Source organism: Carcharhinus amblyrhynchos, chromosome 9 (assembly GCF_965287045.1).
Source record: "Carcharhinus amblyrhynchos chromosome 9, sCarAmb.v2.hapA, whole genome shotgun sequence".
Taxonomy (NCBI): domain Eukaryota; kingdom Metazoa; phylum Chordata; class Chondrichthyes; order Carcharhiniformes; family Carcharhinidae; genus Carcharhinus; species Carcharhinus amblyrhynchos.
This window is the reverse complement of record NC_137332.1, coordinates 111,275,329-111,291,366: the sequence shown is the minus strand read 5'-3', so window position 1 is coordinate 111,291,366 and position 16,038 is coordinate 111,275,329. Positions and strand designations below refer to the sequence as shown.

The 16,038-nt window shown below is 46.6% G+C and overlaps 1 protein-coding gene across 8 annotated transcripts in view; it reads right to left on the bottom strand.

The window, feature by feature from the left end:
- The window catches only part of LOC145348200 (large proline-rich protein BAG6-like), a 101,486-nt gene that overhangs the window by 27,886 nt on the left and 57,562 nt on the right, over nt 1-16,038 (bottom strand). For 5 of the 8 annotated variants that reach the window (XM_080196405.1, XM_080196404.1, XM_080196408.1 and 2 more), the window contains 3 exons: nt 11,945-12,049; nt 3,950-4,065; nt 2,735-2,843 (listed from right to left, as the gene is read on the bottom strand). In XM_080196405.1, coding sequence (XP_080052531.1) covers nt 2,735-2,843; nt 3,950-4,065; nt 11,945-12,049 — 330 coding nt within the window. The remainder of the gene's footprint in view (nt 1-2,734; nt 2,844-3,949; nt 4,066-11,944; nt 12,050-16,038) is intronic. The other 3 variants (XM_080196409.1, XM_080196407.1, XM_080196411.1) reach the window with 1 other exon arrangement.

Sequence of the window (16,038 nt, the reverse complement as noted above, 5' to 3'; positions counted from 1 at the left end):
GATATGGGCCAAACACGGGCAATTGGGACGAACTTGGTGATTAAAAAAAAGGACAAGTTGGGCCGAAGGGCCTATTTCCATGACTCTATATTTTAACTGTGTTCTTAAATATACTTTGTTTGATAAAAGCTTCCTAGGGGGCACTTGAATCATACCTGGAGTATGATTCCAGGTATCTTATTACTCACTCCAATGCCAAATTCAAATGTAAAATACTTAGGGTCTGGGCGACCTTCATAAAACACCTTGGAGTTTCTGGCCTGGGGTTTCACACTGTCTATAGAGAAAAGGTTTAGAAACAGGCTCTTGAGGGTGAACAAAACACACTTCAAACTGGAAACAGCTTTTCTGAAGTACTCAATGCTGGCTGCAGTTTTGCTCAGGCAGTCAGGGAACAACTTTTTAACACGTTGCTTAATAAAAAGAAGAGGTTGCTGCCATCAGCCTCAGACCAACACGCGCACACACACCCCGCGTCACCTATCCATTCACCTCTGAGATGACTAAACTGCTCTCACTTGTCACGACTCTTTTTTTTCTATTTAGTTCATGTACATATTTAAATCCTGCTTTCTTAGTAAAACCACTTTAAAATCACTGATGATCCCAACCCCTTCTTTTAGGTGCAACCTGTGACTCCTGAACTAAATCCCTAGACAGAGAGAAAGAATGAATAAAGGTTCACAGAATAAAGACTGGGTTATAATAATACAGCTTCTCCAGTGGCTAAGGTGCGTGCACAAGACGCATGACATTTATAATTACACAGGATTTACAGCACAGAAACAGGCCATTAAACAGGTCCAAGCAGGTGTTTGTGCTTCACAAGAACCCTCCCACTTCCTCTTCATCTGTCCCCATCCGCAGTCACTCCCCCCTCTCGCCCCATCCGCAATTCCTCCCCCTCTCACCCCATCCGCAATCACTCCCCTCTCTGACCCTGTCCGCAATCACTCCCCCTCTGACCCCATCGGCATTTTATTGCATTCTTTACACATTTATCTGACTTCCTGTTGAACCATCTACACCAGGACTTTACAAACTGTTGGCCACAACCGATTCCAGATTGCGGGCTGTGAGGCAGCAGTGGCTATCATGGAGTTCTGGCTGAGTTAAAGTGTGTTAACCGCTACAAAGCCTCTTTACAACCTTGTGGCTTGAGGAATAGTGGGCATGGTCAAACTGGCTGGTGTTTGAGGGTTGATTCCTATTTCAAAAATGTTTCTATAAATCCCCGAAGAGACAGTCACTGTACCTCACCAGCTGCGACCCCCACCTTTCACACAAAGGGGTCATGGAAGTGTGTCTCACCCTGTATTATACCAACCCCATCTTTTCTCAATGGCGAATCACCACACCCCTCCACAACCATCTTCCCACAGCAGCTCCTGTCCGGACCCCCCATTCAAACCTTTTCACTGCAGTGCACTCCACTACTGTCCTTCTGTCACAACTGAACATCCATCCAATTGCAAAGTAGTTACAATGCTGTGTACAGCTGAAGGCTTCACTTAAAGGACAATGTCTTCAACGACCCGCTTTCCCCCAAAGTCTGGACAGGAGCAGAATGGCACTGGAATGCCAGGCTAGACTGATCCTGGATTGTGTTAGTGATTTCTGAGGCCCAGATTATAAATCAACTGGTGATGACAGAGCAAGAGCTTTGGAACGTTGGCGAGGCCACAGCTGGAGTACTGTGCGCAGTTCTGGTCACAACATTATAGGAAGGATGTGATCGCACTGGGCGGGGTGCAGAGGAGATTCACTAGGTTGCTGCCTGGGATGGAACAGTTAAGAGTTAAAGAGAGGTTGGGTAAGCTTGGGTTATTTACTTGAAACAAAAACGACTGAGGGACGACCTGATTGAGGTGTACAAGATCATGAGGGGGGGGCATGGACACAGTGGATAGGGAGCAGCTGTTCCCCTTAGTTGAAGGGTCACTCACAAGGGGACATGGGTTCAAGGTGAGGGGGCAGGAGGTTTAGGGGAGACGTGAAGAAAAATTTCTTTACCCGGAGGGCGTTGAGGGTCTGGAATGCACTGCCTGGGAGGGTGGTGGAAGTGGACTGCCTCATGTCCTTTAAAAACTACTTGAATGAGCACTCGGCACATCAGAAGACTCAGGGCTATAGGTCAAGAGCTGGTAAATGGGATTAAGTGGGAGGTCAGGTGTTTCTAATGTGGTTGGTGCAGACTAGATGGACCAAAGTGCCTCTTCTGCACTGTATAATTCTATGATTCAAGGAGCTGCAACAATCTAATTATTGGAAAGAGTGCAAAGGTTTACGAGGACGTTGCCAGGAGTAGTGGGCCTGAGTTATAGGGAAGGTTGGCCAGGCTGGGACTTTATTCCCTGGAACGAAGGAGAATGAGGAGTGACCTTACTGAGGCGTACAAAATGATGAGGTGTATAGATAGGGTGAACATACATAGTCTTTCTCCCGGGGTAGGAGAATTGAAAAATAGGTTGAAAGTGAGAGGGGAAGATTTAAAAGAGACCTGAGCGGCAGCTTCTTCACGCAGAGGGTGGTGTGTCTCTGGAATGAGCTGCCAGAGAAAGTGGTTGAGGGAGGTACAATAGCAACATTTAAAAAGCATTTGGATAAGTACACGGATGGGAGAAGGTTTAGAGGGATATGGGCCAAACGTGGGCAGTTGGGATTAGCTGGGAGGGCACCATGGTTGGGCTGAAGGGCCTGTTTCTGTGCTGTACTGCTCTACGATTCTACTTACTGAAGACAACAGGCTGCATCAGAAGCTGTCCAACCAGTCCGGTGATCATCTGAGCCAGAGTGGCAGGGCCAGGGCTGGTCCCAGGATCAGGAACAGGGCCTGGTGGGACCTGGAACAGAAGGTACAGAAAGCGAGCCACACGTCTGTAAATTAGTCACTCGAGAAACAAAAGAAGTGTCCATTGCTTGTGCCCTTAATACCGTATGGGCCTCCTGGGAGCAATCACAGGTTACACAGAATAATATCATGGAATCGCTACAGTGCAAAGGGGGCCATTTGCCCCATCGAGTTTGCACTGATTCTGACAGAGCAGCTTAGCCAGCCCTTCTACCCCCCCCCCCCCCCACACTTCCCTATCCCCATTACCCCATGCATTTGCCCCACTAATCCTCCTAACCTACACATCTTGGGACACTAGGGGATAATTTAGCATGATCAATCCACCCAACCCACACACCTTTGGAGCGTGGGAGGAAACAGGAGCACTCGATAGGAAACCCACGCAGGCACGGGGAGAACGTGCAGACTCCAGACAGAAGTAACCCATGCCAGGAATTGAACCTGCAGTACCAACCACACATATTGTAAGATTCCTGCTTGCTGACAATTCTGTTCTGATCTCCTGCCAGCAATTTTCACACTTGTTCTACTTGGTGCAGCAGTGGTTGGCACTGCTGCCTCACAGTGCGAGGGAACCAGGTTCAATTCCAGCCTCAAGTCACTGTCTGTGTGGAGGCTGCACATTCTCCCCGTGTCTGCATGGGTTTCCTCCAGGTGCTCGGTTTCCTCCCACAGCTCAAACACGTGCGGGTTAGGTGCGCTGGCCATGCTGAATTAAACCCAGTGTTGGGGGAATTAGCAGGGTAAACATGTGGGGTTATGGGGATAGGACCTGGGTGGGATTGTGGCCGGTGCAGACTCAATGGGCCAAATGGCCTCCTTCTGCACTGTAGGGGTCCTACGATTCTGAGGATTCAGAGAGGTGGCTGCAACCAGGGGAGGAGGAATGCAAGAGTGCAAAGATATTATCTTTTAATATATTATCATGTTATGCGAGATATATTAACTGGATTTTAAGACTGGCCTGAAAGGCCTTTTCTTTATGGTTCTGTATTTTCCCCATTAAAACAATCCAGACAGATAAGGCTGCGTTTAGGTCAGAAGCTTTCAGACTGGAAATGGCTTTATGGTACCTCTGGTGCTAGTTTATGTTACCTGTGTGCCAGGTTGTGGTCCTGATGCGGGTTGGGTCTGTCGTGGGGGAGGTGGCGGTGGTCTGGTAATCACCACACGGGCTGGTGAAGGCTGAAATCCAGGAACCTGTTGCCCTGCTGGGGGTAAAGAGCACAAAAAAAATGAATACGCGAGACACCGTGAGGAAAACCCCAGTATCGGAGTCTAAGCGCAACACCAGCTGTTCTTTTCATAGTACAATAACCTCTCTTTAGCCCAACTCCACCAGGAGCCACACTTCCACTGGCGAGAGCTCCGAATCAGGCAACACACCATCACGGTGGTTCAATGGTTAGCACTGCTGCCTCACAGCACCAGGGACCCGGGTTCAATTCCAGCCTGGTCATTGTCTGTGTGGAATCTGCACATTCTCCCCATGCCTGCGTGGGTTTCCTCTGGGCACTCTGGTTTCCTCCCACAGCCTGAAAGAATTACTGGTTAGGTGTACTGGCCATTATAAATCAGAGAATCATAGAATCCTACAGTGCAGGAGGCCATTCAGCCCATCGAATCCACACCGACCACAATCCCACCCAGGCCCTATTCCCATAACCCTAGCTAGTCACCCTGGCCATAAGGGGCAACTTAGCATGGCCAATCCACTTAATATGTGCATCTTTGGACTGTGGGAGGAAACCTCAAGCACCCAGAGGAAACCCACACAGACACGGGGAGAAGGTACAGATTCCACACAGACAGTGACCCACGCCGGGAATCGAACCCAGGTCCCTAGTGCTGGGGGGCAGCAGTGCTAACCACTGTGCCACAATGCTGCCTTCTCCTTCAGTGTTTCTGAATAGGCACTGGAGTGTAGCATCCTGAGGATTTTCTTCATTGCAGTCTTACTTGTGACACTAACAAAATAAGCTTTAAACGGTCAGAAAATAATGAATTGTCTTGCATGGAGTTATGAAAAATACCATGGTGTGTGTTCAGGAAGTATTGACTGAGTCTTAAATGGAATTATGAATGATATAATTTTGAATGTGTGGTAGCAGAAAGAACTACATGAGGTCCAAACATGAAGTAAAAGACCCACCATTTAATCAAGTAACTGGGAGAGTCACTCAGATATTTAGCGATTTTTATTCAACGTCTGCACTGTCAAAGATTTAGATCAAGTTCTGGTTGCCTTGAAGTATACTGCTGATCTATTATAACCAGCACTCAACTTCCCCTTACTTACAGAGTTGGCTGAGGCGTGTCAGGTCTTGCTGACCTTCGGAGAGGGAACAGAGAATGCTGGAACTACTCAGGCAGTCAGCCAGTTTCTGTGGATAGAGAATCAGAGTTCATGTTTCAGGCCTGTGACCTTTCATCCACTATTCTGTGGATCTGGTGAAGGGTCACGGACCTAAACATTAGCACAGTTTTTCTCTCTAGCCCTGCTGGGTATTTTCTGTTCTTATTTCAGATTTGCAATACTGACATTGCAGGGAGCGGCCATTTGGCCCATTGAATCTGCACTGACTCTCCAACAGGGCATCCCACCAAAGCCCTATCCCTGTAACCCCCATGTATTTAAAAACAAGGGGACTAGGAGCAGGAGGCTATTCAGCCCATCAGCCTGCTCCGCCATTCATTTTGATCACGGCTGATCATCAAATTCAATATCCTGATCCCGCCGTACCCCCCATATCTCTTGATCCCTTTAGCCCCATGAGCTATAATCTCATTTCTTCTTGATGTGGAGATACTGGTGTTGGACTGGGGTGGGCACAGTAAGGAGTCTCACAACACCAGGTCAAAGTGCAACAGGTTCATTTGGAATCATGAGCTGTTGGAGTGCTGCTCCTTCCTCAGGTGAACAGGCCCCATTCGCCTGATGAAGGAGCAGTGTTCTGAAAGCTCGTGATTCCAAATAAACTTGTTGGACTTTAACCTAGTGTTTGAGACTAATTTCTTCTTGAAAATCACATAACATTTTGGCCTCAGCTACTTTCTGTGGTAGTGAATTCCATGGGTGAAGAAATTTCTCCTCACCTCAGTCCTAAAAGGTCTAGCCCTTATCCTCAAACATGACCCCTAGTCCTGGACTCTCCCACCATTGGGAATATTCTTTCTGAATCTACCCTGTCCAACCCTAATTCCAAAGTGGAATGATTTTGTTTCTATGGATATAATTCTTGGAATTAAAGGGATCAAGGGATATGGAGGGGAAGGGAGGGATCAGAATATTGAATTTGATGATCAGCCATGATTATAATGAATGGTGGAGCAGGCTCGAAGGGTCAAACGGCCTACTCCTGCTTCTAGTTTCTGGTTCTATGTAACCCTGTTAGAATTATATAAGTTTCTATGAGATCTCCTCTCACTCTTTTAAACTTCAATGACTATAATCCTAACTAATTTAGTCTCAGCCTTTACCCCACTAATCCCCTAACCTACGTACCTTGGGCACTGAGGGTCAATTTAGCATGGCCAGTCCACCTAAGCTGCACATCTTTGCACTGTGGAAGGAAACTGGAGCACCCGGAGGAAACTCACGCAGACAAGGGAGAATGTACAAACTCCACACAGACAGTGACCCGAGGCCAGAACTGAAACACCCACACAGATTTAAAATAATTGGAATAGAATTAACAGGGAAATTTCTTCACAGAGAGGGGTTAAGATTTGGAATACTACTTGCGATGGAATCATATTCTAGAGTAGCTTTCAAAAGACAATTAATTGGACATGCCCTTAAACAGAACTGTTTTGCTGGCTTATGGGAAAACAACTGGGGCTAAATTGGGCAGCTCTCGAGAGCTAGCAAAGACATAGTTGGCCGAATGGCTGCTGTCATCACTAAGATTCTCACAACGAACAGCGGAAGCTAGATATTAGATGTTAGCTATAGCACTTGGGGCTCCGTGGATCTGAACATATGGATGGAAGGTGAGATCAGGCTATGGAATTTGAGCCATGGTCACAATAAATGGCAGTGCAGGCTCGATGGGCTGAATAGCCACCTCCCGCTCCTATTTTCTATGTTTCTTGTGCATTAGACTGTACTGTGAATGGTTAATGCAGATAGCTCATTGGATGTCGTAACTGTGTGGGGTTTGCACATTCTCCCTGTGTCTGCATGGGTTTTCTCCAGGCCCCCTGGTTTCCTTCCACAGTCCAAAGATGTGCAGGTTAGGCGGATTTGCCGTGCTAAATTGCCCCTTAGTATCCCAAGATATATTAGTTGTTATGGAAGTAGGATGCAGGGATGCGGAGTGCCAGGGTAAGATACCCTGTCAGAGAGTCGGTGCAGACTCGATGACCTCTTCTGCACTGTGGGGAATTCTATGATGCGCAGTGACAGTGCATGGGAAAATAGTTTAAGTCAGTGTGTATTATGCAATTCAGCACAATGGAAAGGAAGTAATTGTGGGCATGCTGTTATTGTGAAATTATAATTTTTATTTTCCGAAAACATTTTGAAAGTCTGGGTGGGGACCATTTATTTAACATTGAAGCTCACATCACAATGAGCATAAAACCATCTCAAATGTTTGGCATTACCTCCCAGCAAGTGTCACAGGAATGTTGCAACAATCGCTTGTCACGTACATACCACTTATTAAAAACATAAGCAGGAGTAGACCACAGGACTTTGAGTCTGTTCTGCTATTCAGCATAATCGTGACTGAGTTTCTGCCTTAACTCCACTCTCCCATCTGGTTCACATACCCATTAGTTCCCTAAGAGACTAAAAATCATTCCATTTCATTCTTAAACATACTCAGAATGGAGCATCCACAACTCTGAGGCAGACACTTACAATGTGTGAAGGAATTCCTTCTCATCCCAGTCCCAAACGAGCAATTGCTTATTCTCAGACTGTGTTTTCCCATGTTCTTAAAAGTTTAAAACTTTTTTATAAGAGTCGCAAATAGGCTTACATTAACACTGCAATAAAGTTACTGTGAAAATCTGCTAGTTGCCACATTCTGATGTCTGTTCGGGTACACTGAGGGAGAATTTAGCACGGCCAATGCACCTAACCAGCACGTCTTTCAGACCGTGGGAGGGAACTGGAGCACCCGGAGGAAACCCACGCAGATATGGGGAGAATGTGCAGACTCCACACAGAGAGTGTACCAAGTGGGGAATCGAACTCGGGTCCCTGGCACTGTGAGGCAGCAGTGTTAACCACTGTGCCATCATGTTCGCCCAAAAGGGGAATCAACAACTGTGCCAATCCTGACAAGCCCCATGATGATCATGTATGGTTCAATGAGATCCCCTCTCTTTCTTCTAAAATCTAGGCACTATAAGAGGCCAATATTCTCATCCCAGGAGCAAATGTAGCGAGGTAAAAACAGAAAATGCTAGAAATACACTGCAGGTTAGGCAGCCTTTGTGAAGAGATGAACTGAGTTAACTATTCACCCGAATTGGCTAACCTGCTGAATATCTCCAACACTTTGTTTTTATTTCAGCTTTCCAGCATCTATTCTGTTATTTCTCCTGGCTTCAAAGTGACAATTTAGTTAACCCTCATCCTTTTGACTTGTCAATATCATAAACAGCACAGTGGTTAGCACTGCTGCTTCACAGCTCCAGGGACCTGGATTCAATTCCCTGCTTAGGTCACTGTCTGTGTGCAGCTTGCACATTCTCCTCATGTCTGCGTGGGTTTCCTCCGGGTGCTCTGGTTTCCTCCAACAGTCCAAAGATGCGCGGGTTAGGTTGACTGGCCATATTAAATTGACCATAGATGGATAGGTTAGAGGATTAGTGGGTAAAATGAGTACAGATATGGGGATAGGGCCAAGGTGGGATTGTGGTCGGTGCAGACTCGATGGGCTGAATGGCCTCTTTCTGTGCTGTAGGGTTTCTATGACTTCTATAACCATTATCTTGCAATTGAGTCTCTGTCTAGAGATGCCATGTTTGTGAACCCACTTTTCAACTCACTTAACGAAGCAGGGCTCTGAAAGCTCGTGATTCCAAATAAACCTGTTGGACCTTAACCTGGTGTTGTGAGACTTCTTACTGAGCTTACCCCAGTCCAACGCTGGCATCTCCACATCATGGCCTTTTTACTTGTGACACTAATAATCTTTAAACCTTTAAGAACATGGGGGACACATTCTGAGAGTAAGCGATCAGTACCTCTGGAACTTGTAAAAGCTCTTACAGTCTGTTTTTGTATTCCTGATTGGCTTCTCCTATTTCCTTTTTTTTTTAAAATCAACATTTTTGGGTGGCCCTTTGCCGCCTTCTAAAGCACTCTGACTCCTTGGGCTTGCTGCTACCTTTAGCTTTTTTAATCTAATGTTATCCTACAGTTCCCCAGTAGGTCACAGATGGATCACTTTTTTGCTAAATGTTTGTTGTTTGGTAGCATGTATTCTTGTTGAATATTTTCAATCATTTCTTGGAATGTTCCCCAATGTTTATTTAGTGCCGTACCTTTCAGTCTATCTACCCAATCAACCTTAGCCAACTCTCCCCACTATACTGATGTACTTGGCTCTGTTTAAGATTTTTGTTTGCCACTGGAGTGTGTCGTTTTCAAACTTAATCTACAGTTTGATTATATTTCTCCAGTTATGGATTTTCTCAAATGATCCTTTGCTCAGATTATTTTGCAAATTATTCGATCCAAGATCTAAAAAGGGCAGCATGGTGACACAGTGGAGAGCACTGCTGCCTCACAGCACAGTGCTCCCTCCAACAGTGCATTGGAACCAACTGGGATACGCCCTGCAGCGGGACACGAACTCTCAATGTTCCTGCTCTGACCTCGATACTGCCATCCAAGCAAAGCTGACACTTGTTTTTGCTTGTGTGGCTGTTCATTTTCAAAAGAAAATGGATGTTGGTACGGCTGTGGCACAGTGGTTAGCATTGCTGCTTCATAGTGCCAGGGACCCTGGTTCAATTCCCGTCTCGAGTAACCGTCACGTTCTCTGTGTCTGCATGGGTTTCCTCCAGGTGCTCCGGTTTCCTCCCACAGTCCAAAAATGTCCAGTTAAGTGGATTGTCCGTGCTAAATTGACCCTAGCATCAGGACGATTCGCAGAGTAAATACAAGTGATTACAGGAATAGGACCTGGGTGGATTTGTGGTCAGTGCAGACTTGATGGGCCAAACGGTCTCCTTCTGCACTACACTAGAGTCTATGATTCTTTGGCCTCTGGTTATCAATTAGCTTGCCAGGTTGAAAACTGCTTTGCCCAACTCAAGTCCCTCAGAGTTTTGAATACCGCTTTTAGTTCTTCCCTCAATCTTCACGGCTCTGAAGAGAACAACCCTAGCTGCTCCAATCTTTTCACCCAACTTAAATTCCCTCATCCCGGTATCTGAAGGAAATGGCAGAGGTGATAGTGGATGCCTTGGTGATTATTTTCCAAACCTCGCTGGATTCCGGGGAAGTGCCAGAAGATTGGAAAATGGCTAATGTTACGCCGCTGTTTAAAAAGGGTAGCAGGCAAAAGGCAGGGAATTATAGGCAGGTTAGTTTAACATCTGTTGTAGGAAAAATGCTTGAATCCGTAATCAAGGAGAAAATAGCGAGGCATCTTGAGAAGAATTGTTTGATAGAGCAGACGCAGCACGGTTTCGTTAAGGGGAAGTCGTGTCTGACGAGTTTATTGGAATTCTATGAGGATGTGTCCAGGGCGGTGGATAGAGGGGAACCGGTGGATGTGCTGTTTCTCGATTTTCAGAAGGCGTTTGATAAGGTGCTGCACAAAAGGTTGTTACAGAAGGTTAGGGGGCATGGAGTTGGGGGTAGGGTGTTAGCGTGGATAGAGGATTGGCTGTCAAATAGGAAGCAGAGAGTGGGGGTCAATGGGTGCTATTCGGATTGGGGGATGGTGACTAGTGGAGTGCCCCAGGGATCGGTGCTGGGGCCTCAACTATTTACCATTTATATAGATGATCTGGAGGAGGGAACCGAGTGTAAGGTGTCGAAATTTGCTGATGACACAAAGATAAGTGGAACAGCAAATTGTGCGGAGGGTGTGGAAAGTCTGCAGAGAGATCTAGATAGGCTGAGCGAGTGGGTGAGGACCTGGCAGATGGAATACAATGTTGGCAAGTGTGAGGTTATCCACTTTGGTAGGAATAATGGTAGGAAGGACTACTACTTACAGGGCGAAAACCTGCAACAGAGGGACCTGGGGGTCCTTGTGCATGAGTCGCAAAAACCCAGCTTGCAGGTGGTCAGGAAGGCAAATGGGATGCTGGCCTTCATAGCAAGGGGGATTGAACATAAAAGTAGGGAGGTCTTGCTGCAATTGTACAGGGCACTGGTGAGGCTGCAGCTGGAGTACTGTGTGCAGTTTTGGTCGCCGCACCTGCGCAAGGATATTTTGGCCTTGGAGGGAGTGCACAGGTGGTTTACTGGGCTGATACCGGAGTTGAAGGGGTTGAGCTATGAGGAGAGGCTGAATAGACTGGGCTTGTACTCGTTAGAGTTTAGAAGGATGAGGGGAGATCTCATTGAGACGTATAAGATGATGAAAGGGATGGATAGGGTAGAGGTGGAGAGGTTCTTCCCGCTCAGAAAGGACAGCAGGACTAGAGGGCACAGCCTCAACATAAGGGGGGGTGCAGTTTAGAACAGAGTTGAGGAGGAACTTCTTCACTCAAAGGGTGGTGAATCTCTGGAATTCTCTGCCCGTTGAAGTGGTGGAGGCTACCTCGCTAAATATATTTAAGATGCGGGTAGATAGGTTTTTGGTAGGCAAGGGGATTAAGGGTTATGGGGAGAAAGCGGGAAAGTGGAACTGAGCCACTTCAGATCAGCCATGATCTTGTTGAATGGCGGGGCAGGCTCGAAGGGCTAGATGGCCTACTCCTGCTCCTATTTCTCATGTTGTGTTCATCCTTCACACCGAACCTCGGAATCCTTCCCAGAATTTGACCCATTAACCAACTGGGGATTAGTCAGAGATCAGCAATGGTTTTGGTAATCGATTCCCCCTCCCCAACTATTTACAAAGTTGAGGATCACGTGTTTTGTTTCAGGCGACCACTCCGCCACTGTACCTGAGTTAGCGCCAGCTGCTGCCATAGCCTGCTGGGTAATCTGGTGCATGATGGTCTGCATGAATTCGGGTGTCAACCCTGGGATCTGAATGTGGGGCATGGTACCTGAACAAGAAAAGACAGAGGTTAGAGGTCATTCTCAGGGTGTGACATTTGCACACTGGCAAACAATACATGTTTACAGTGTAATGCTTTCATTGCAGATCACATTGCATAAGATAGCCATTCAGCCCATTGAGTCTGTATAAACTTTCTGACAGAGCATCTTCCCCAGGTCCCAGATTCCTTAACCCCGCGTACTTAACCTCACTAATCCACCTAACCTGCACACCTTTGGACACTAAGGGACAATTTAGCATGGCCAATAATTAAGGATCCCACCCACCCCGGACATTCTCTCTTCCACCTTCTTCCTTCGAGAAAAAGATACAAAAATCTGAGGTCACGTACCAACCAACTCAAGAACAGCTTCTTACCTGCTGCTGTCAGACTTTTGAATGGACTTACTGCACATTAAGTTGATCTTTCTCTATACTCTAGCTCTGACTGTAACACTACATTCTGCACTCCCTCATTTCCTTCTTTATGAAGGGTATGTTTTGTCTGTATAGTGCAAGAAACAATACTTTTCACTGTATGTTAACACAGATGACAATAATAAATCAAATGAAATCAAACCCACCTAACCTACACATCTTTGGACACTAAGGGGCAATTTAGCATGGCCAATCCACCTAACCTGCACATCTTCTGAGTGAGAGAGAAAATCAGAGCACCCAGAAGAAACCCATGCAGGCACAGGGGATATGTGCAACTCCACACAGACAGTCACTCAAGGTCAGAATTGAACCTGGGTCCCTGGCACTGTAAGGCAGCAGTGCTAATCACTGTACTAGCCACTTGTTTAGCATCAAGTTGCACTTGTATAATGCTTTTTAACATGTAAAATAATGGCAATCGTCACACAAGTTTTCATTCACAAAGAGATATTAGGACATCTGAGCAAAACCCTGGTCAACGAGGTAGGTTTAAAGCAGCATTGTATAAAGAGTGAGGTAGTGGGTGGCAAGGATTAGGAAAGGACTGAAAAGCTTAGAACCGCCTCCGCCACCCCGCCCCCCAGGTATCTGCTGCATTCATCCTTCTAGATGGTCGTGTGCAACATGAATGCTACTTGTCACCCTCTTTTTGGCCCCATGTTGGAGGAAAAGTCCTTGATGAAGCAGATGAAGATGGCTGGACATTAAGGAACTCTTGTAGCAATGGGGAGGTGGTGGAATTGTCACTGGGCTAGTAACCCAGAGGGGGCACTGGTTTAAATCACACTACAGCAGATGGGCTGTCTGGGGTGGCACAGTGGTTAGCACTGCTGCTTCAGTGTCAGGGGCCCAGGTTCAATTCCTGTCTCAGGTAACTGTCTGTGTGGAGTCTGTACATTCTCCCCATGTCTGTGTGGGTTTCCTCCAGGTGCTCTAGTTTCCTCCCACAGTCCAAAGACATGCGGGTTACGTGGATTGGCCATGTTAAATTCACCCTTAGTGCTAAGGGGACTAGCAGGGTAAATACATGGGTTACAGCCTGGGTGGGATTCTGGTCAGTACAGACACAATGGGTCAAATGGCCTCCTTCTGCACTGTAAGGTTTCCATGAAAGTCAAAATTCAATAAAAATCCAGAAGTCTAATGACCATTGTCAAATGCTGTAAAAGCTCCTCTGATTCACTTTAATATCCTTTAGGACATAACCTGATTTAACCTCCATGTGACTCTTTAATATTCTCTGAAATGGTCCAGCAAACCTCTTAGTTGAAGGACCATGATGATTGACCTCCAACAACCACAAGCATCTTTCTTTCTACTAGGTATGACTTCAAGCAGTCGAGATTCAAAAACTGTTTTCAGTCTTGCTCGGGCTCCTAGATGGCACACTAGGTCAAGGGCAGCTGATGCCAAGGGCAGCCACTCTGACCTCCCCTTCCTACGTCCAGCTCTTTTGTCCATGTTTCGACCGAAGCTGTAATGAAGTCTGGGGCCGAATGCCCCTGACGGGACTGCACGTTGGATAAATGTGAGGTCATTCACTTTGGAAGCAAAAAGCAAGGCGGGAGATTATTACCTGGATGGCTGTAAATTGGGGGAGGGGAGTGTGCAGAGGGACCTGGGTGCACCAGTCGCTGAAGGTAAGCATGCAGGTGCGGCAGGTGGTAAAGAAGGCAAATGGTACATGTTGGCTTTCATTGCAAAAGGTTTTGAGTACAGGATCAGGGATGTGTTCAAATATATAGGGTGTTGGTGAGGCCACACCTAGAATATTCTGTGCAGTTTTGGTCTCCTTTTCTTGCTCTCAAGGGAGTGCAGTGAAGGTTTACTAGGTTGATTCTGGGGATGGCGGGACTGATGAGGAGAGATTGACTAGGTCAGGATTGTTTTCGCTGGAGTTCAGATGAATGAGGGGGACTCTCACAGAGACTTATAAAATTCTAATAGGGTTGGACAGGGTAGGTGCAGGAAGGATGTCCCCGATGGTGGGGTAGTCCAGGTCCAAGGGCCACAGTCTGAGGATACAGAGTAGACCACTTAGTTCGGAGATGAGGAGACATTTCTTCACCCAACGAGTGGTGAGCCTGTGGAATTCATTACCACAGGAAGTAGTTGGTGCCAAAACATTGAATGTATTCAAAAGGTGGCTAGATGTGGCATTTGGGGAGAATGGGATCGAAGGTTATGGGGAGAAAGCAGGATTAGGCTATTGAATTGGACGATCAGCCATGATTGTAATGAATAGAGGATCAGGCTCAAAGGGTCGAACGCTCCGATCTTCTACATTTTGTTGCCACTTGACACCATAGTCAATGATATCTTTTCTGATGATCAACAACAGGCTGGCTAAGGATTGAATCTGTTCTGCTTTTGGTGGACAGTACACAGCTATTTTCCACACTGCCAGCGGGATCTCTATGTTGCTTCTGTATTGGAACAGTACAATGATTGTTAGAAGGAAAGCAATGAAAAAGAGTTCTGATGAGGCAGATAAAAGCCTAGAGTTTTGTTTTGCTTCGCTTCAGTTCAGTTTCCTAGTCCAATGTGGGAAAGAACAAGACGAACATTCACAACGGTGCTGACAGGAGGAATTAATAAACACTTTGACATGACCAGCTGGATTATCAATGCAGATAATAACAGAAGGTGTTGACTGACAGGAATCAGTGGCTGACAGCAGCACTGAGTAGCATTTCCAGTGTATCTGCAAATCTGTAACTACTGGGTACTGGCCTGCAGTGTTTTTTTTTAATATTCATTCATGGGCTTTGGGAGTCACTGGCTTGCCCAGCCCTAACTGCCCTTGAGAAGGTGGTGGTGCATTGCTTTCTCCAACAGCTGCAGTACGCCTACAATGCTGTTACAGAGCGAGTTTCAGAATTTTAACCCAGCAACAGAGAAGGAATGGCTGATGTATTTCCAAGTCAGGATGGTGTGTGACTCAGAGGGGAGCTTCTAGGTATTTGCTTCACTTTATCCTTCTAGATGTTAGGAGTCATGGACTCGGAACGTGCTGCCTAAGGAACCTGGTGAATTCCTGCAGTAGTGCTTGTAGATGGTACACACTGTTGATCGGTGGTGGAGGGATTAAGTGTTTATGAAAGGCCAGCAATCAAGTGGGCTGTTTTTTACTGGATGGTGTTGAGCTTCTTAAGTGTCATTGGAGCTGCACCCATCCAGGCAAGTGGGGAGTATTCCGTCATACTCTTGACTTGTGCCTTGTAGATGCTGGGCAAACTTTCAGGAGTCACTGGATTCCTCGCCTTTGACCTGCTCTGGTAGCCACAGTATTTATACAGCTGGCCCAGTTCAGTTTCTGGTCAATGGTAACCCTCCCTAACAGCACTATGGATGTACCTACTCCTCAGGGACTGCAGTGGTTCAAGGTAGCAGCTCACTATCACCTACCCGCTCAAGGACGGCACAGTGGTTAGCACTGCTGCCTCATAGCGCCAAGGCCTCAGGTTTAATTCTGGCCTCAGGTCACTGTCTGTGTGGAGTTTGCACATTCTCCCTGTGTCTATGTGGGTTTCCTCTGAGTGCTCCCACAGTCCA